The sequence below is a fragment of the Acanthochromis polyacanthus genome, chromosome 22 (assembly GCF_021347895.1).
Source record: "Acanthochromis polyacanthus isolate Apoly-LR-REF ecotype Palm Island chromosome 22, KAUST_Apoly_ChrSc, whole genome shotgun sequence".
Taxonomy (NCBI): domain Eukaryota; kingdom Metazoa; phylum Chordata; class Actinopteri; family Pomacentridae; genus Acanthochromis; species Acanthochromis polyacanthus.
Window position 1 is genome coordinate 9833594 of NC_067134.1, and position 21013 is coordinate 9854606.

Here is a 21013-nt window from a genome sequence, read left to right on the forward strand (position 1 = left end):
TTCTGATAGAGAGCAGAATTCATGTGAGTTGTCCGGCTCCTACAATCATTCATGGACAAGTTTTTTTTTGAGGGGGGAGGTTGGTCATTTTGAACATGTTTTTGTCATTTTCAACATGTTTCTAGTCATTTTGAATATGTTTCTAGTCATTTTCAACATGTTTCTAGTCATTTTGGACATATTTCTATTCATTTTGAACATGTTTTTGTCATTTTCAACATGTTTCTAGTCATTTTGGACATATTTCTATTCATTTTGAACATGTTTTTGTTATTTTCAACATGTTTCTAGTCATTTTGGACATATTTCTATTTAATTTGAACATGTTTTTGTCATTTTCAACATGTTTCTAGTCATTTTGGACATATTTCTATTTAATTTGAACATGTTTTTGTCATTTTCAACATGTTTCTAGTCATTTTGGACATATTTCTATTTATTTTGAACATGTTTTTGTCATTTTCAACATGTTTCTATTCATTTTGAACATGTTTTTGTCACTTTCAACATGTTTCTAGTCATTTTGGACATATTTCTATTTATTTTGAACATGTTATTGTCATTTTCAACATGTTTCTAGTCATTTTCGACATGTTTCTACTCATTTTGGACATGTTTCTAGTCATTTTGGACATGTTTCTAGTCATCTGAACATGTTTTTGTCATTTTGAACATAAATTTAGTCAATTTGAACAAGTTTCTAGTCATTTTGGACGCTTTTTTGCAATTTTAAACACATTTATGTCATTTTGATCATATCATTTTTGAACACGTTTTTGTCATTTTGTACATGCTTCTAGTCATTTTGAACATGTTTTGGTCATTTCGGACATGTTTCTAGTCTTGTTGGACTCTTTTTTGTCATTTTAAACACATTTTTTTCATTTTGATCATGTATCATTTTTGAACACGTTTTTGTCATTTTGTACATGCTTCTAGTCATTTTGAACATCAGTGATGACAAGTCGTCCAGGTCCTCCAACCATCATGCTACCACTGCCATGCTTCACTGCTGGTTTCATGTTCTTCTTGTGGAATGCAGTATTAGCTTGACACCAGATGTAATGGGCCCATGTCTTCCAGAAAGTTCCACCTTAGACTCATCAGTCCACAGGATGTTATCGCAAACGTCTTGGAGCTCATCCAGGTATTATTTTGTGAATTAACCTTTTTGGTCTGTAGTGGTTTGATCCTTTAACTCTCCCATGGATCCATTTCCTCCCAAAGTCTTCCTGATTGTGGAATCATGTAGACGAACCTTACCTTAGGCCCGTGAGGGCTGCAGATCTTCAGATGTTCGTCTGAGTTCTTCTGTGAGTCCTGGATTAGATGTTGATGTTCTCTTGAAGAAATGTTGGTCGTTGGTCCACTCCTGAAGGTTCACCACTGTTCCATCTTTCTCCATTTGCGGATAATGTCTCTACCTGTGGTTCTCTGGAGTCCAAGAACCTCAGCAATGGCTTTGTAACCCTCCAGACCCTCCATCTCTTCTTGAATCTCGTTAGAACGTGGCATCATGTGCTGCTTTTTGTGACCCTTTAGCGACTTTACAATGAAGACAGGTTCTATTTAGTGATGTTTAGGCAGTAATCATATTAGAGTGTGGATGGAGAAACTGAACCCAACTGATGAATGAATTTGGTCATTTCTTAGATCGGTAGCTAAAGGGGGAATTACGTTTCCACATTGTTGCCCGATGTAATGGGCTGGACAGAATTTTCCTTCTTCATTTTGTGTTTTCTTGGGTTATTTTTGTCTGATAGTAAAATTAGTTTGATGATCTGAAACATTTATGCCAGACAAACATGCAGAAGGCTTCAGGAGGGGACAAATAGTTTTTCGTGTATATTCACATCTGCTGATTAAATACGACCACATTGTCATTAGTGGTTGTTTGTCATAACACAGTGTTACCTCAAACTTTTTAACCAACCATTTTCTTCTTTCAGACCTCTGATATTTGACACCCTCCCACCCCTCCAGGTGTTTTCTGCTTAAATTTGAGCCTCCTATGACAGTTGCGGTGCACAGACCGGCGCCGCATGCAGGTGAGTGACGAGCTGAAGTTTTTTTCCTCCCACATTTCAACACAAGCTGCTGTTAAGATAAAACTGCTGTTTGGTCATTTCTTCACCATCACAGCTTTTATTCCATATATTTATCTGTATATTTGCAGAGTGCAGACAGCAGAGAGGAGTCTCCAGAGGACGGTAAGAAGCTTTTTATTGTCTAATTAAAGATGTGAATATGCAGCTGTGTCACTAAATGAACTGTACGGGCTCCAAACTCTGCACCACTGAGAAGTTTTGTTTGTTCTTATAATCAATAATATCAATGATTTTAATCAGATTGCACATTTTAAAAGCAGAGTGATGCACAGATGAGACAAAAAATACAAAAGGAGACCATTAAAACAAGAGGACAAACCAGAGAAATGCAGTAAAAGATGCAAAATGCAATGCAGTGGAACAGAATTGCAACATATAGTCATTCCATACCAACTCACCACGGGCCTCCCAGTAGATTTTATTGAAAATAAATCATGCAAAAGCTTCTAGCTAGTCACGGAATGTTGCAAACTCCCACAGCTCTGCTCCAAATGCTGTTTGAGTTCTGTATTTTTGAAAATAAGTCCTCAATAAGACCTCACCAGTTGATTATTTTTCACAGCATACGGCTGATCTTTTTTTTTTACTAAACATCCCAGAAACCTCAAGAAAAAGTTGGAATCATGTCAATAGCTTACACTGATTTTTATTTGCAGAAATTAAAAGAATACAACTCCTATTTCCACTAATATTCACTCAGTTCCAACCAGATTTATGTTGTGGGTAGAAACTGTTTAGTTTTGTCCTTTCTGAACGTCATTTGGTGCCACAGGTCTAAATAAAATTAACTTTGTGCTGGAAAAAAAAGAACATTTTAACTGTATTTTTTCCAGAAATGGTCGTTTTTATTCCTTAATGTCGTTGAGAACATTTTAATAAATCATAAATTTTATTTTAAATAATAAATACATAAAGAATAACAGTCGACATGACATAAAAGAAAAAAAGCTGAGTCTTGACAGAAAATGTGTTCAAAATCATTATTATTTCCTAAAAGGGCTTTATTGAGACTGTCAGTCCTACTTTCTAGAAGGATCGTAGAAAAACGTGCATCGAGCCAACGTTTATTTTTATGGGGTCAGAATTCTGGTGACATTTTATAGCTCTGAGTTAAGGGTAAATTAGAATAATTACAATAATAGTTTCTGATAATAATCACTCAGAGCTGCATGCTGAGGTTAGGAGGTCCTCCCACCCTGTAGGGCCTGACAGCCTCTGGGGTTTTAACATTTCTGCCTTTACATGTGAGTTAAGCCAAAGCAGCTAGATTACCTGGTTTTCACGGAGTTTGAAAAAAGCAGTCAGACCCAGTGTGAGCTGCTGGAGTCTGTTCACAGTCATGTTAAATAACTAAATCAGTGCAGGTGTGTGAGTTCAAAGGCCGGATGGATCATTCACATCCCAGCCATCAAATTTCAAATAATCCATGTACAAAATCCTAAAGCATGCAGGTGTTGTGTAAATGTTCTTGACCTGAGATCAAATCCAAAAAACAAGGAGAAAAGAATGTTTGAAAATATTTTTAAAATACCAAATAAATCTGGAGTTCCCCCTAAAATACTATTTTTCTCTTGTCCCACCCCCCTGATGACCAAACTGAAGCTCTCATAAAACAGTTCAAATTAAATTTAAATCTCTTTTTTATTTTTATTTTTTTATAAAACAGTGAATCACATGAAACACTGGAATTAACATCATCAAATAGTTCTGTAAGAATGGGGAGAGCAAAGCTACATAATTATCGGCACCCCTGGTTAGCATGTGTTCTTTAGCTTCTAATGAATTCAGTTTTTTTCTAAATAATTTAGAACCACAATGAAAAAAAGAGGAAAATCCAACCTTTAATTCAAGTGCATTTATTCAGTGGGGAAAAATCACACATTAGGAAATAATTATTTTACATCAAATCATGCGTGTCACAATTGTTAGCAAACCTGATGTTAATACTTTGTATAACCCCCTTTTGCCAACACAACAACACCTGATCTTCTCCTATAATACATTTTTCTACAATTTTCACTGTGAGATATGCTTCTGCAATGAAAATTGGGTTTACGTTAAGGCTTTTAACACATCTTAACCACTGGAGGGCGCTGTATGTCCTCTCATCTATTTTTCATATTTTCTCATTTTTGTTTCATTTTTGTCATTTTGTATCTTATTTCTGTGGTTTTCTGTCTCGTTTCTCTCATTTTGCGTCTTATTTTTGTTGTTTTCTGTCGTTTTTGTTTTTTATGTCTTCGTTTTGTCATTTTGTGTCTTCTGTTTGTCATTTTGTCTTTCATTTCTGTTGTTTTCTGTCTCATTTTTGTCGTTTTGTTCTTTGTTTCTGTCGTTTTGTGTCTTATTTTTGTCGTTTTGTCTTGTTTTTGTCGTTTTATGTCTTGTTTTTGTCGTTTTGTTTCTTATTTTTGTCATTTGTCTTGTTTTTGTCCTTTTGTGTTTCGTTTCTGTTGCTTTGTGTCTTACTTTGTTGTTTTGTGTCTTGTTTTTGTCACTTTGTCTCTTGATTTTTGTAGTCTGTCTTGTTTTCGTCTTTTGTGTCTTGTTTTTGTCATTTTATGTCTTGTGTTTGTCATTTTGTCTTGTTTCTTTCCTTTTATGTCTTTTTTTGTCTTTAGTATCTTGTTTTTTTCTTTTGTCTCGTTTTTGTCATTTTTGGCAAACAACACATAAAACATGGAATAAAAATGGTACCATTGATGTGCAAGCTGAGCCAATCAAGTCTTTGATAGTTTATTACCTATTATTGATCAATATAGAGCATAAGAAGGTTTATTTTTTTTAAATTTCGAAGCCCAAATGTCCTCCAATTCTGGAATGGCCCAGATATGTCCTACAGGTGTGTTGGTCAGTGGAGTGACATTACAAAAATACTGAATTTATTAAAATCAAATCAGCATTACTACACATTTAATTAAATCCCTAACATCAACTACAGACCTGCTCAAGTTGTTATCTTGGGAATGCTATTTGTTAGCCTGGAGATGCTAGGGACTACCCTGAGAAGGCCAGTTGTTAGCTTTGGAATTCTAATTGCTAGTCCAGGAATGCTAGTTGCTAGCCTAGTGACTGTGAAAGTCCAGTTGTCAGCTCAGGAATTTTAACTGTGGAATTCTAGTCGCTAGCTCAGGACTGCTAGTTGCTAGTGTAGGAATGACAGTTGTTAGCCCATTATTGCTACTTGTTGGCCATGGACTGCTAGTAGCTAGATTTGGAATGCTTGTGACCAGCCTAGGAATACTAGTTATTAGCCTATGAAGGCTAGTTATTACCTATAAAAAGCATTCCTAGCTTATGAATTGTAGTTTCTAGGCTAGGAATGCTAGTTTGCAACACAGGAACTTTGATTGCTAGCCTAGAAATGCCAATTGCTAGCACACGAATGCTCGTTGCTAGCCTGGAATGAATTATGTAAAAATTACAGGCTCTGGCCACTAGATAGTGCTGTGACACTACAGTTTACCAGTGTTCCCTAAACGCTCCACAGGGCTGTGGCAGCTGGAGTGAACAGACAGGTGTGTGATTCAAAAACTACTTTGAAAAGAATTAAGCTAATTTCAGTGATATTGTATTAACATTATGCTTTTTAGTATGAGTGAAAAAACAGCGCGTGAAGCTCATTTATAAGTATATGTTTTTTCTTTTACTTGTGGCCTTAATTATAATACATTCAGCTGTTTTTTCTCTGCTGAAATAACTTAAAAGAACCTATTCAACTCAAATAATTCAGTTTTACATTTGCATTGTGACTGAAATGACGGATTTTGTTACAGTTTGGAGATCATATTTTATAGGATAACTCGAAAAGGAATCATTTCTTCATTTTAGATATCAAAGGTAGAAATCATGTTAATTATAGTCTAGAAATGACCTCACACACAACAGCCTAAGACATCCTAAATGTCAGGCCTGATTACACTGTAAACTGAGAAAATAAGTTGCTTCGACCACAACAATAATATTATGTGTATTTAAACATTATGGCTGCTTGATTCAGATAAAACAGCACGAAACTGAACAAAACAGCTTCAACAGTCACTTTTTTTGGCACAATAAGTCAAAAAATGATGACGGGATTTTAACTTTAACAGGACGCTTCTATTTTAACCAAGGCTGCTTTTCTAGTGTTTAAGGATAGCCAAAGAATTCACTGTAGAATATGAAAGTGTTTGAGTGGTCTCAATAAAGTCCTGACCTAAACCCATCAAGAACCTGTGGACTTGTTGAAACAAGTCAACAAATGTAGTTCAACTGCACCAATTCTGTCCAGGAGTCAAAGATAAACCAGAAGCTTGTGGACAGCTACTAAAAATACGTAGCTGAAAATGGCTGCATGTGTGAACTTTTGTTCACAACTATATATGGTGTACATACATGGTATATGATCCTCAAAGTTGGCCTCCTTCCAACTGTTCAACCAAACTGGTTCCTAATATTATTAATGATGTATAATATAGCAAGGGGCTTTTAAACATAAGGTCCTCAGCTATTAATAGCCAAAATTGAGGTTGAAGAGAAACAACACAGAAAAAATACACCAATCAGACATAACTTTTTGACTACCTGCCTAATATTGTGTTGGTCCCCTTTAATGCTGCTAGAACTCCTCTGATCCAGTGAGGCATGAAACCAGCACTTCTGAGGACGTCTTGTGGCACCATCCCAGTGCCACAAGGCATCCTCAGAAGTGCTGGTTTCATGCCTCACTGGACTGGAATGGTGCCACAAGACCTCTAAAGATGTCCTGTCCTGAGTTTCATTACAGCGCTAAAAACAATCAACTGTTCACTGGCCTATGAGAACCCAGAGATCAGCCAGGACATCAAGACATTCCCAGAGATCATGTGCTACCATCCAAGTGTCACAGGACTTCTGGATAGCAGTGACTTCTGTGGGTCCTGTTGGTTGCAGGGTGGGACCTACTTAGATCAGGTTTGTCCTGGTACATCCCACAGATGCTCAATACGATTGAGATCTGGAGAGTGTGGAACCCGGGTGAACACCTTAGATCTGTTGCGTTGGGGTGCGTTGTCCTACTGAAGATGGCAACGGGCATCAAGGACTGCTGTTGCCATGGGGAGTTAGGGGTTGTTTGACCTGTAATGTTTAGGTGGGTGGTACATGTCAAACATCCACATGAATGTCAGGACTCAAGGTTTCTGAATGTCGCATTATAACAAGACGATCGATGTTATTCCCTTCACCTGTCAGTGGTCATAATGTTGTGGCTGATTGGTGTACATCAAGAATCGTAGCAGCAGAACTTCCTGTTTGAAGCTGGTTCTGATACCATAAAGTCATTTAAGTTTATATTCCTTTATCTCTTAGGAAAACACCTTCTGCACATGAAAACCAGCACATAGCAGCTGAACAGATCATTAAAAATGGGGAACAAAGTACCAAAGGAGGCTAACATGGGCAACAGCCTGAGATGTTCCAAGTGTGATAAAGTCCTGCCTCCGTGTAGGAGCTTCGACAATTTAACACAAAGTTCCGTTCAGGGGCGTTACGTGCACGTGTTCAATGGAGGTGAATACTACCGACCAGTTGGTAACAACAACTGGTACGAGTGTAATTATTGCTTCCATAAGCCGATGAGAGATCGAGAGAAGAGGAGGAGAGAAGAGGAGAAGAGGCGAGAAGAGGAGCGACGGAGGAGAATGGAGGAGAAAAGAGAAGAGGAACGACAAGAACGACTAAATCAAAGGCTAGAAGAGTCACAAAAGCAAGCCCAACAGCAGCATGAGAAACAAAAAACCATTTCAGAAGAATACAGGCCCAAGCGAGATGTCCTCATCAGGCGCCTGGATGAGTTTGAGGCTGATGATGAATCACGCAGCAACGACTTTTTAGAAATCATCTCGCTGAAATTAGGCATCCCGGTTTCAAACGTAAATCTCTCTGACCTGACGTCTGATGAGCTGAGAAAGATCCTGCCAGTGCTGGACGAGCTTCTGTTCGATGAATGGCTCAACGCTCCTCCATCCGTCAGCACTCTGCAGCACAGCCAAGTGTTCATCACGGAGCTGTGTGCTCTGTCTCTGCACGTGTCTGACGGAGTTTCCCTGCAAAGCATCTCCGATCAGGTGCAGAACCTGGTGGGGTCCATCAGCCAGTCAGCACATGGTGTTTCTGAGAACTTCCTGTTGACTCAAGCCCTGTATCTGACCCTCATTCACTTTCTCACTGACAGTAGCAGCCCTGACACTGATGCAGTCCTCGTAGCCAAACAATGGGCTGAAGATGAGATTTCCACTGAGCAGCTCTTTCCTATAGAGTTCCTGAGCGCTCTTGCGTCGTCACTGCAGACTGCAGTCGAAGGAACCTCTGTGTTCATTTTAACGATGGAGGTCCAGTGCTTGAGGCTTCTCTTGTCCACACTCACACATCTGAATGGTGAGGAAACCCACTCAGAACCCACTGAGATGCTCCTCAGACTTGTGCAAACAAACCAGTGGACCCCAGCAGAGGCGGTGACTCTGCTCAAAGTGCTATCACAGAAATACGCAGAAGATGCTTCCATAACTGAAGTCCTTTCGTTGATGCAAGTGTACGACATCTCACCAGAATGGACGGATGAGTCAGGACACTCTCTCATACAAGCTCTGGACGATGTTGGCCCTGAGAAATTCCAGCAGGATTTCCAAAAGAGTCTCAGAAGACAAGATGAGAGCACTCTGGTTGAAGCTCTAGCAGAATTAAAAACATTAAGGAACTTGGAGGATTCTGTAATTGACATGATAAAAAACATTACCACTGGCGTCCTTCGATACTCAGAAAATGCACCAAAAGATGCAGTCTTTCAGAGAGATTCCTTTAAATGTGGAAGCTTAAATGCTGACGACATACAGGAGTCTCTGTCTCAGCTCTGTAGAGCAGTTTTCGACACAAAAGGCTGGTGGCCCACAGTGAGGCAGATGTTGTGCTGGTGTGCGCTGATGCTGACTGAGAAGAGTCCAGTGCTACAGCTGGTCGGTCTGGAAGAAGACGAATGTGTGACGGCCATGTTTGCAGCTGCACACGTCTGCACAGGAAACAAAGTGGACGTTGTGTTGAGCTCTGAGGGTCGCTCTCAGGAGGGAACTAAGAACTGGTTTGATTTCTATGAACACCTTAAAATTTCTGTCAACACAAACATGGAGAAAACGAACACATCCTACAGCGATGTCTACGAAGCAGACATTGTGTACGGTACCATGGATGACTTTGTGTCTGATTATTTTAAAGGCAGCATAGAGGCGACGGAAGCAGACAGCCCTCAGTTCAGTCGTGGATTCCTCATTGAACAACAAAGTCCCAGTGCATTCAGGAATCTGGAACTTTCAACACTCAAGGAAAATGATTCTCTTGTGTTTGCGGCGGAGGTCCTGCAGAACCTCATGGGTAAATTTCAACGTGAAGATGTGGAAGTGAGACACAAGTTTGTTAAGGCTCTTTTTCAGGTGCTTCACACCAACCTGAACAAAGACCCCAACCCTGACAACAAACTCATCACCGTCTTGGAAAAGATTGCTGGAAAGGGTTTGTCTTCTCATGAGGCCTTCATTCTGACTTTTCTTGAGAGTGTCCTGAGGGCGATGACTAGAGAAACAGGAGAAAACATGACATCTCCTGCAGGGAAATGTTTGGAGATTATATTTGCCTGTGCAAAGCAATTCCAAGCCTCAAATGAACAAACTGCTGAAATCTTCCAGATGGTTTCAAATCTTGGAGCAAAAGCCCTTTGGTCACCAGTGGAGGTCTTGGACCTCCTTGGAGCACTAACTGGCCGTCATCATGATGAAGACTGTGTTTCTATCATGAAAATTTTACATCTGATGGCCACATATCAGGTTTCCAGCAAGTGGACGGATAAGAACAACCAGTCTCTCCTTATGCTCCTTGGTTCCTATGAAGCTGAGAATCTGTTCCAGCATTTAGAAACCAGCCTCAGAGAGGAGAACATAAAAAGCATTGACACACTTTTTGAGGAAATACGGCAGATGAAAGACATTGATGAGCAAACACTGAGTAAATCATACAGTGTGGTAAGACATGTAGCAAACCTAATCAAAACTGGTGAAATTAAAAATCACACAGATGCACAGCGAGCGAGGAATCTCAGTCACAGTCTGGATACTGAGGACCTTCAGGAGTTGCTGGCAGTCTTATGCAATGCTGTCCACTTGTACATTGCTAAAGAGAAATGGTTTCCTCGAGCCACTCAGATGATAAGCTGGTGCTTCTTGGCCTTGTCGGACACCGGGAAGCTCCTGGAGATGGGCACTGGAGAAGGAAAGTCTTGTGTCATCGCAATGTTCGCAGTTCTGCGTGCGCTCAGGGGTGAAAAAGTAGATGTGGTGTCCAGCTCTTCTGTGTTGTGTCAGAGAGATGCAGAAGAATGGGCAGAATACTACAAATACTTTGGCGTTACAGTTGACACAAACACAAACAAAACGGAGGATAAAGATCGGAAAGAATGCTACCAGAAGGACATAGTCTACGGGACTATTGAAACCTTCGCTGCAGATCACCTTCGCCAGATTTTTGAGATGAAGGATGTGAGACCTGATCGCGGCTTTCAGTGCATCATAATCGATGAAGTGGACTCACTGCTGCTGGATCAGGGTGTGCAGCTCACCTACCTGTCCAGCGCCATGGTCTCCATGCAGCATCTGAACATCATTCTGGCCATGATCTGGAGCCATGTCAGCCAGTATGGCTTCCTGTCTGCTGGACAGCAGATGTTTGTACAGGGTCCTCCTGCTTCATTCTTCAAGGCCATCTTTGACTCAATAGACACAGAAGAAGGTGAAATCAATGACCCAATGGACATTTTATGTATCGCTGAAGAAACCAACACTGTGCCAGCAGGATTCACAGAGGATTTCTACAAAAGTGAGAAGGATGAACTTCTCCAAAAGCTGAAAACTGTCAGCCAGGATGCTATGGTGAATTTTTTCCAAGAAATGGAGGAGTATGTGCCCTATGGCTTTAGTGTTTACACTTTGGACGATGAGGGACTGCTCCGTCTTCAAAAGCGCAGTCCGTACAACAACCGGGACATTCCAGAGCTTAAATTTCTTGTCTTGGAGGAAGGCTTGTGTTGTCCCCTCTATGATTCAGAGGAAATTCTCATCAAGCCCATCGTGGAGCTAATCTCGGAGAAGATTCAGTACACTCCATGTGCAAACATTAAGGACAAAATCAGCATTCCTGGATTCCTGAGTCACCTCATAGAGAGGAAAATGCCTGTGTGGGTTCAGAATGCCTTTCTGGCAAAGCAACTGAGGCAAGGACAAGAATATGTCATAGAAAACGACAACGTCCGTCCCGTGGACTTCAAATCCACAGGTATTGTGGAAATTAATAAGAAATGGGGTGACGGTTTGCAGCAGTTTGTTGAGATTAAACACCAAATCAAACTGAGCACAATTTCAACAGTGACAAACTACATTTCGAACACGTCTCTCTTTGAAAAGTACCATGGGAAAATATATGGTACAACCGGGACACTTGGGAGCCAAATGGACATGATGTTTTTGCAGGACTTATATCCAACTCTTTCTGCCTGCAAAATGCCAACATTCAACAGGAGGAAGTTATTTGAAGTCAAAGGTTCTGTGAAAACCTCAGCTGAAGAGTGGAAATCTGAAATAAAACAAGCGGTTATGAATCAGATTTCCCCAAATTCATACAGAGGTGGAAGAGCAGCCCTGGTGATATGTGAAACTATCAACAAAGCCAAAGAGATCCACGAAGAGCTGAAAAGCAGCATCCCAGGTGAGATCATTCTCTACTGTCGAAGTGACAAAGACAGTTTGAGCAAAATAGACAAGGAACTGCTTCCTGGTGATGTCATTGTTGCTACAAACCTTGCTGGGCGTGGCACCAACATTAAAGTGTCCAAAGAGGTGAACAATAATGGAGGATTATTTGTGGTGCTCTCCTTCCTCTCTGAGAACACAAGAGTTGAACTCCAGGCTTTTGGTCGAACTGCCCGTAAAGGTAGACCTGGATCTGCTCAGATAATCATGTCAGTCACTGAATCCCTGCAGCACTCCTTCTCGACAGTGTCGTCTCTGGAGGAAGCTAAGAACACCAGGGATAGACTTGCAGCAGTGAAATTAGAACAAACGATGAACGACGTTGCTGAGATGAAACTACGAGAGGACCTGTTTTCAGAGTACTGCAAAACTCTTCGAGATATTCACAAGAACACAGATGAAGACGAGAGAAGAGCTGTTGTTGCCATCCTGAATGAGTTCTGGGGGATATGGTTGCAAACGAAATCAGAAGACATTGAACAGTTGAAGAGAGATGAATTACAAAGAGACTTGGAAACTGATTTGTCATTGGCAAAAAAGCAGTCTCAAAGTGAGACTTCACCATGTTCCAGCATTTATCACTACATCAAGTTTGGAAATGTCGCAATGAATGACAAAGAATGGAAGGTCAGCGCTAAGCTCTTTGAAAAGGCCATGAAACAAGATCCAAGCTGGGCAGCCATTGCTTTTTACAGTCATTCGTACTGCACCATAAAGCAGAGGAGTGCAGATTACCTCAGCGAGGCAAAGGATGATCTGATAAAAGCGCAGGATTCTCTGAAGTATCTCAGTGAGGAGTCCATGGTCTGTCTCCAGTTTGTAAAAATATCCTCTGCAAAGTCAGACAACAGTAACCCATCCAGCCTTGAAAAACAGCTGACAACCAAATGCAGCATGTTAAGCTACTTTGACAAAAACATTAGCGAGGCCATTCAAAAACTGGATGAAATAAAGAAAAAAGGAAGGAATGCACTGGTCAAAAAGTCACCAGTTTTCTTGCTGGTGTCGAATGCTGATGAAGCGCTCCAAGAGGAAGCCTACAACCTCTACAGTCGAGGTCTGAAATATGTATTTTCTGTGGAAGAGGAGCCTCGTTTCCCATGGGAAGCTCTGCTGGTGTTCTGTCTTGGAGTTTTACAGATTGTTGGAGGAGCACTGCTCACTGCGTTTACGTGCGGGACATTAGCCCAAGTCGGCATGGGTCTCATCGTTGAAGGAATATCAGACTGCATCACTGGCATTGAGGGAATGGTGACTGGAGAATTCAGCTGGAAGTCATGGGCTATAGAAAAAGCCATTTCTATTGGTGTGTCTCTCATCGGGTTTGGAGTTGGAAAGCTGCTTGCAAAGGGTGTCAAAGGTACCAAAATGTTAATTAAAGGACTGGGCAAAAATCTGAAGTCAATGCCAAAGTTTCTCTCCAAACAGGCTAAAGAAGGTTTGAGTGTTGTCACAAAGGCAAATATGAAGAATACAGTAAAACACACTGCGAAAAAAATGGCAGAAGAAATCATTAATTATGGACTTGGGAAGGCAGAAAACGAAATAATGACCCAAATACTAAAAGGCCTCAAAAATGAGGTGAAAAATGGAATTGCTGACGAAGTGAAATCCAACATGGAAAAAGAGCCCTTAAATTCACAAGTGAACTTCATTATCCTCTCACACATTGAGGATAAAAACCAACTTGATGATCTCCTGGAGGACAAGAACAAAAAGAGCAAACTGCTGGCTACTTTCAAAACGTTAAGCAAAGCTGCAGCACAGACGTTCTATGCAGACCTCAACTGGCAGAACAAGGTGAACTCATCATTAGCCAGTGTGATTGATGAAGCTAGAGCAGACGCCAAAGGAAAAATTCTAGGAATTCTGACTCTTATCCAAACTGCCCACGTTGCGGCTATGGCAGAAGACGCCATCAGTGCAATGCTCGCAATGTCAGACAAGTTTTTCTCCAACCTTCAAGAAGAGTTGGATACATTTAAAAAATCCAAAGATTCTGCAGAGAAAGTGAAGGTAAATGACCTGTCCGCTTCAGACATTGAGATACTGGAAGAATTCAAGCAAGATATAGACGAAGCCATCAGCGCTCAACTGGCTGATGCTTTTGTGGAAGTGTTCCACCAGAAGTTCTCCAGTCACGTCGTTTCTCATGTTCAGAACCAGGTCAACGGTGTCATTGGGAATTATGTCAGAACTGGCTTAAAAAGTGACAGCACAGATGAGAAACTCCAAGCTGGACAGAATAACAGTTACATCTCATACATGCCAGTAAACACCAGTGCTCAGCAGAAAGGGGGAAGTAAACGCTCACAGTCTCGTGCTGAGAAGATCAAGGATCCCAAGACTGCCGGCACCGTTCTTGATATCAGAGTCCTGGCAGAAGCCAATGGCACCAAGGTTGTCATCCTAACAGAGGATAGTCATGGCAAACTTATCAAACTGCAGGAGCTGAGTCCAAGCACTAAACCCGCCAGTCAAACTGTGACGCTGGTCTACAGACCGAAGAACGACCAACACCCTGACGGCCATTATGACGTGCGCATCAATAACGAGACAGTGAAAATAGATAGCAAGGGCGAGAGCAGCCTGTTCCCTGCTTTGGCGCGAGGCATGAAACCCCAGGCCAGCGAATCAGAGGTCCGTTTGGAAGCAGACCGTCTGCGATCGGTGGAGGCCGACACTCTCCTCAAACACCCCGGCCAATGGGACTCTTTCATCAAGCGTGAAGAGATGACTGGATCAGTCAGAGGACAGGACTGGTTTGCAACAGCAGGTGCAAAGGTAAAAGAAAGCAAAATGGCTATTCAGAACGAGGCTGGAAAAGTACAAATGTTCAAAAAATGGCAAAAATCTGCCAAGCAAAACCCAGAAGTAGGAAAGTTCATCAAAGCTGATCGCCAGCCTCCGGTCAAAAGTATGTTGGAAGCTCGAAAGTTAACCCAGGAGAGCAAACTAGCTAAAGCTATGCTTGATGTGGGAACAAAGACATCTCCTCTGACTGCCAGTCTGACCAAGCATCAAGAGCTTTCATCTGTTTACGCACCTCGGAAGACACGTTTTGAGCTTCCTGATGTAAAATTAAAAGCCTTTGCAACACGTTTAGCTACCGCCATAAGCAAGGATGATGTCGTGGGCACCTTCAAGCTGACGATCCTCGGTGCCACGAAGAGATTCACCGAGAGCTTCAACAACAGCAAGAAGAGTCTCACCAGACTCAAGATGTTTGACAGCAGTTTCCAGCAGCACTGCTTAAATCTGGTGCAACAATGGTTCGACCTGCTTAAAGACAAGAATGTAATGATGAAAAACCATCTCACCGAAATAACTGCATGGATCAACAGCAAGGGCTACAAGAATCGCAACGATCCACTCAGGAAACAAGTCTCCAACCTCCTCTAATGAAAAGGTAACAACACATTTAACACCACTTTCATATTTTTCCTCACTGTGGGCTCATTTTTCACTGCAATATAAAGTCCTGGACCTCTGTGGAAACAAAACAACCATGGCCTCAAAGTTTGAACAAAGTTATAATGCCATAAATCATAAATAAAAGCAAAATTAATGTTGAATTTTAAAATGTATTGAAAAGAATGGAAAAATCCTGTGATGACCATCAGTTCTGTGTCTAAATATTACTGATGTTTAACATTTTTCCTCGTCTTCATTCTGCCTTGTGTAAACACAGCCGGCAGTTCAACCAAAGGGTCTCTGGATTTTTGTTGCGCAACACTAACGGCTTTGAATATTACTTTACTTTTACAGAATGTGGTTGCAATTTTAATGTAATTAATTTAAAGTTGAATTTGGTTGAAAATCAAATGGTCGTTTTGTTTTTGCAGTTTGTAGTTCTCATGAATGTTGTATTTTGGTATTTGTCAAACTCAGCGGCAGGTTTTGAGGTTCAGAGACTCAATATGTTTCTACACATATACAGTATTCATATGTGAGTGTTTCTAGTGGTGAAATTGTTAGCAGAGGTCAAGAATGTCTTCTTCTTTTTACAGCACTTTGAATTCTGTAGTGGAAATAACACACTCACTGTTGACTATGTAGAGAAATTGAAAAATACATATTTGTATTTTACAGACACCTGATATTAGTCTTGATACTGAGATTGGACATCTTTAAAATCTGTTAACGAGACCAAAACTATAGCCAATAAATAAGATAGTTGCAGGAAGATGAGAAAACTGTTTAAACTATCTCATTAAAGAAATACAATTTAAATTGTGTTTTTCCTTCTGCCATAAATCTGCCCAGGTCTTTCCGAGCAACAGCTGATGTGACCTTCCTCCAGCACAACCAGGACGGATCAGGAAGTGCTCGAGTGCCACATAATGGATCCAACATGGATCAGTTTCACACCAGATGAGGCCGTGAATGTCCTACATCAGCAGCAGTGGAAGTTTCCTTCTCCTCTGGGTGATTCGCCTCAAATGATCAGCCTTCCTCTGCTTCTTTGTTAGAAACTTTTCATCATAAACTGTGGATATTTGAAATGTTGGCGGCAAAATTTTAGATTCATATACAAAGGCTTTCCAAAAAACCCTTTAACCCACTTTCAGCACGTTTTTTTAATCCCTTCACATATATTTAATGTTTGTCTGACCTACACTACCGTTCAAAAGTTTGGGATCATCCGGACAATTTCATGTTTTCCATAAAAAACTCACACTTTTGTCCATGTGCTAACATAACTGCACAAGGGTTTTCTAATCATCAATGAGCCTTTCAACACCACTAGCTAACACAATGTAGCATTAGAACACAGGAGTGATGGTTGCTGGAAATGTTCCTCTGTACCACTATGGAGATATTCCATTAAAAATCAGCCGTTTCCAGCTACAATAGTCATTTAGCACATTAACAATGTCTACACTGGATTTATCATTCATTTAATGTTATCTTCATTGAAAAAAAACTGCCATTCTTTCAAAAATGAGGACATTTCTAAGTGACCCCAAACTTTTGAACGGTAGTATACGACTAAGCGACATTAATTTCTTTTACCCTTCAACTCAATCAGACACTGTTTGATCTACTTGTCAAGTATTCCATATTCTGAATTAATGACATGGTGAGAAATAACGGTGAAAATTTCAGTTTTTTGTCATAGATAGTCCCCGAGATATTTTCACTTAAATGTCAGTGTTTGAAAAAAAAAACTGCTGAAAGTGGAACACGGAATTAAAAAACAAAAACTATATTTGATACATCAATCTGAAATGTCATAGGTATCTTTATGGTTTTGATACCCCTTTATTATGGGATGGCCAAAAGGGTTAAAGTGGCTGTTGAGGTTTTTCAAAAGGTTTTAAAAAGATTTGTGTTATTTGCTGCAGATGAAAGCAAATTTTTTCAATTTTTTTAGAGACATAATTATTTAGGTGTAAATGAACAGCAAGGATCTCAGTATGTGTGCATCTATTTTACCATCTAGTCTGACTTGATGCAGCTCAAACGTCATTTATCTCCATGAAAAAAATCCAAATTTGCCTCCCTTCAAAGCTTCGACATGGTTTAAAAAGCTGCTCTAATGAAAGTCCACGTCGTTTTTGATTTACGTTCATGTAAAAATGGAGGATTTGATGGTAAATCCTGCTGAGTTCTTTGCTATTTCACCTTCATTTTCTTCTATTTTGTTGTTGCTGTGCAGTTTTCCTGCCTCATGATGCTTTTATTATTCATAGCTGTGAGATGGTGTTGGTGCTTTAGCAGTTTGGGGTTATTTTTTAATCTATAGTTCATGTTTCACATTAACTTTGTGTTTTAGTTAAGTTTCCCTCATGTGTAATGAAATGAAATTAGAATCTGACAGAAAGAAACCCAAAGAAATTCAAATCCAGACTTTTATCTAAATGTGAAACCATAAATTCTTATTTTCTTCTGCATGTTTAGTGAGATTCTCAGAAGAATAACGGTTCTTATGTTCGAGGGAGTTTGAATTATGCTCATTCTTTGTTCTTTTCCATGACAAAAGAAATGTTTGAGTGCTATTTTTAGGTCAACAATGGAATCTTATCGTGTTAAATGTGACATTTTAATTGGAAAAAAAAAGCAATACAGGGACATTTTAAATGAGGGGAATGTTTTTAATCAGGATTTTCAGTTGATTTTGGGTAGGGTAACTTCTAATGAGGTAAACGGGAAAACTTTTCATTGATTTTTGGTAAAATCAGCAAAAAGAAAATCAAGTTATATATCATAATAGTGAATTTAAATTTAGTTTTTCTGTTGTTTAGTTCCTTGAAATAATAGTTATGTGGGTGTGACTGGATTTTAAATTTAAAAAAGTCTCAAAATTATTATCAATTTTTTGTAATTTGTTCAAATAATATACAGTTAAATAAATTAAGGAATTAGAAAATATTTTGACTTGAAAATACTTTCAGTTTTTTATTCACTTTTACAGTTATAAGTGCTCATGCTAAAGATTTTTTTTTTAAATAACACATTTTAGCTCATTTTATTGCTCGTCAACATTCGGCTTCAGTGCATTTTACTGAATCTTCACATAAAGAGATGCAGTGTTAATAAAGAGGAATAAATTAGTGAAACAACTGAAACACAAAAAGTAGTTTGAATGATTTCATGAATCTGATTTACATGAGAATAATTTTGATTTTTTTCTTTTTTGACAAATCGTTTGCTTAAATTCAGTCTGTGTTAACGAGTCGGTGTGTTTTCTGATGATCATTTTCTGTAATCGATGTGTTTTTTTGTTAAATTGGTGAGGGTTCTTCCAATAAAAAAAGCTGATTTAATCTGAACAAAGGTTCATCTGTGTCATTATGTCCAGTAGCTTATAGAACAGCTGCCTTTATGACTGTCATGTATGCCTTGGCTAAAGAAAGGAAAGCCGTACAGGATGAAAGTCTGGACTTTTAGCTGCTTTAAATGCAGCACTTGGCTGTTTGAATGACGACTTCTTAGTTCTTTATTCTTAACAACTGCAGATTCTTCCTTCCTTTCTTCCATCATGTAAACAAACAGGAATTTAATGGCTAATTTATGGATATCAGGACTGATAAAGACTTTTTTTAAAAATCAATTAAAAGTGGAAATTGAAGGCATTAAATGTAATTTTTTGATGAGAATGTTTTTAAGATACGTTTAAAAAAACTGACACCAGGCTAATAATAATAATAATAATAATAATAATAATGCATCAGAAGCAATGTTGGTGACCAAAAGCTAACATTTACATGGAAAACTATGTCTAAACTTAGGTCAAGAAGTGTCATGATACCATTGTATCACAGTGTTCTTGTCTCATCAAGGGGCACCATGACAAAGTCTTCTGTCAGGCTTCATGACTTCTGGCCAACGCATATGTGGTTAAATCAAGCTGGGATGGAATAAAACAATGTAATTTTGTCCTGATAGCTTATCAGACAGCTGCCTCTATGACAGTACCATCTAACCATGGCTGAAAACAGCATTATCAGTATCTGATGAAAGTCTACTTCTATTAGTATGATATTATGAGTGAATCATTTATTTATTGGCAATTCTGCTGTTCAAAAGTTTGGGGTCACCCGGGCAATTCAATTTTTTCCGTGAAAAGTCACTTTTATCCATGTGCTAACATAACTGCACAAAGGTTTTCTAATCATCAATGAGCCTTTCAACACCATTAGCTAACACAATGTAGCATTAGAACACAGGAGTGATGGTTGCTGGAAATGTTCCTCTGTACCTCTATGGAGATATTCCATTAAAAATCAGCCGTTTCCAGCTAGAACAGTCATTTACCACATTAACAATGTCTACACTGGATTTAGGATGAATTCAGTGTTGTCTTCTTTTTTTAAAAAAAACTTATTTTCATTCAAAAATAAGGACATTTCCACGTAACCTCAATCTTTTGAATGGTAGTGTATATTTTTTAAATGTTCTGTATATTTCCGACATCTGTGTGACAAACAATCAGGCTTAGGTTCTGCTGATTGACATCGCTAATTTTTGGGGATTTGTTATCCATGTTGGGTTCAAAACTGACAATATTACAGTTACAATGTGATGACAACTGGATGAAGCCACTCGATTAATGCATGTCCAGGCATTTTTGGTGGACTGTTCCTTTAAGGTGGATGTGTGAGGACCTTGTAGGTGGAATACTTCCTGAAACCAGCCTTTTAGGTCAACATTCAAAGATTTAAGGTGGAATATTCCTTTAAACCAACCTAAATTTCATGTTTTGATCATTATCAAATGAGAAACCTCAATCCAAACTCCTCATAAAGACGTCTATTGCTAAGCTGCAGGCACATCAAGGAGAGCGCCCAGCAAAGTCTGTAGCTGATGATGCCTGGGAGTGGGAAGTGGGAGGAAAGTCTAAAAAAAAAGTGTCATTTTTAATATGTGTAAATGAGTGGAGAAGCTGGAGTTGGAAAAGGTGGGGGTGACCTCTCAGGTTCTCTGGCCAGCTGTGCCTCCATGGCTCCTACCAACATCAGAAACAGATTTTAACACACTGGAAACCATAAAAGAACAGGGAAGTGGTGTAGGCTCGGACTTGGTAATGGAAAGAATAAAAGTAACTGGGAGTGTTATCTAAAGATTTATACAGATGGGGCCCAAGATCCTAAAACAAGAAAATCAGGGTTTGTCAATTTCATCCCGGATTTTAAAATTGGTAAGCTGAAGCGAGTGGCTGAGGGGGTGTTGGTGTTTACAACAGAGTTAACTGCCATAATATGGGGTCTACAGTGGGTGGAGGAGGTCAAGCTGAGGAGGGTAGTCATATGCTATAATTTCACGTTTTAAGAGCGATATGCTATACTATGACATTTTTAGAGCGACATGCTATACTATGACGTTTTTAGAGCGACATGCTATAATATGATGTTTTTAGAGTGTCATGTTATAATATGACGTTTTAAGAGCGACACGCTATACTATGACGTTTTAAGAGCGACACGCTATACTATGACGTTTTTAGAGCGACATGCTATATGACATTTTTAGAGCGACATGCTATACTATGACGTTTTAAGAGTGACATGTTATGATATGACGTTTTTAGAGCGACATGTTATGATATGACGTTTTTAGAGCGACATGTTATAATACGACGTTTTTAGAGCG

At 39.5% G+C, this 21013-nt stretch overlaps 1 protein-coding gene across 2 annotated transcripts; it reads left to right on the top strand.

Annotated features, from left to right (window-relative positions):
- Positions 1-848: 848 nt before the first annotated feature.
- On the top strand, positions 849-19695 carry LOC110970824 (uncharacterized). 2 transcript variants are annotated; one of them, XR_007939594.1, is made up of 5 exons: positions 849-2048; positions 2177-2210; positions 7440-15326; positions 16184-16630; positions 19527-19695. XR_007939594.1 is itself a non-coding variant. In XM_051943537.1 (4 exons), the coding sequence occupies exon 3, from the start codon at positions 7496-7498 to the stop codon at positions 15317-15319; it is 7824 nt and encodes a 2607-aa protein (XP_051799497.1). In that variant the 5' UTR covers positions 849-2048; positions 2177-2210; positions 7440-7495; the 3' UTR covers positions 15320-15326; positions 16184-18697. The 2 variants fall into 2 exon arrangements, 1 of the variants encoding a protein (XP_051799497.1); XM_051943537.1 differs by lacking the exon at positions 19527-19695 and having other exon boundaries at positions 16184-18697.
- The last annotated feature ends 1318 nt before the right edge of the window (positions 19696-21013 follow it).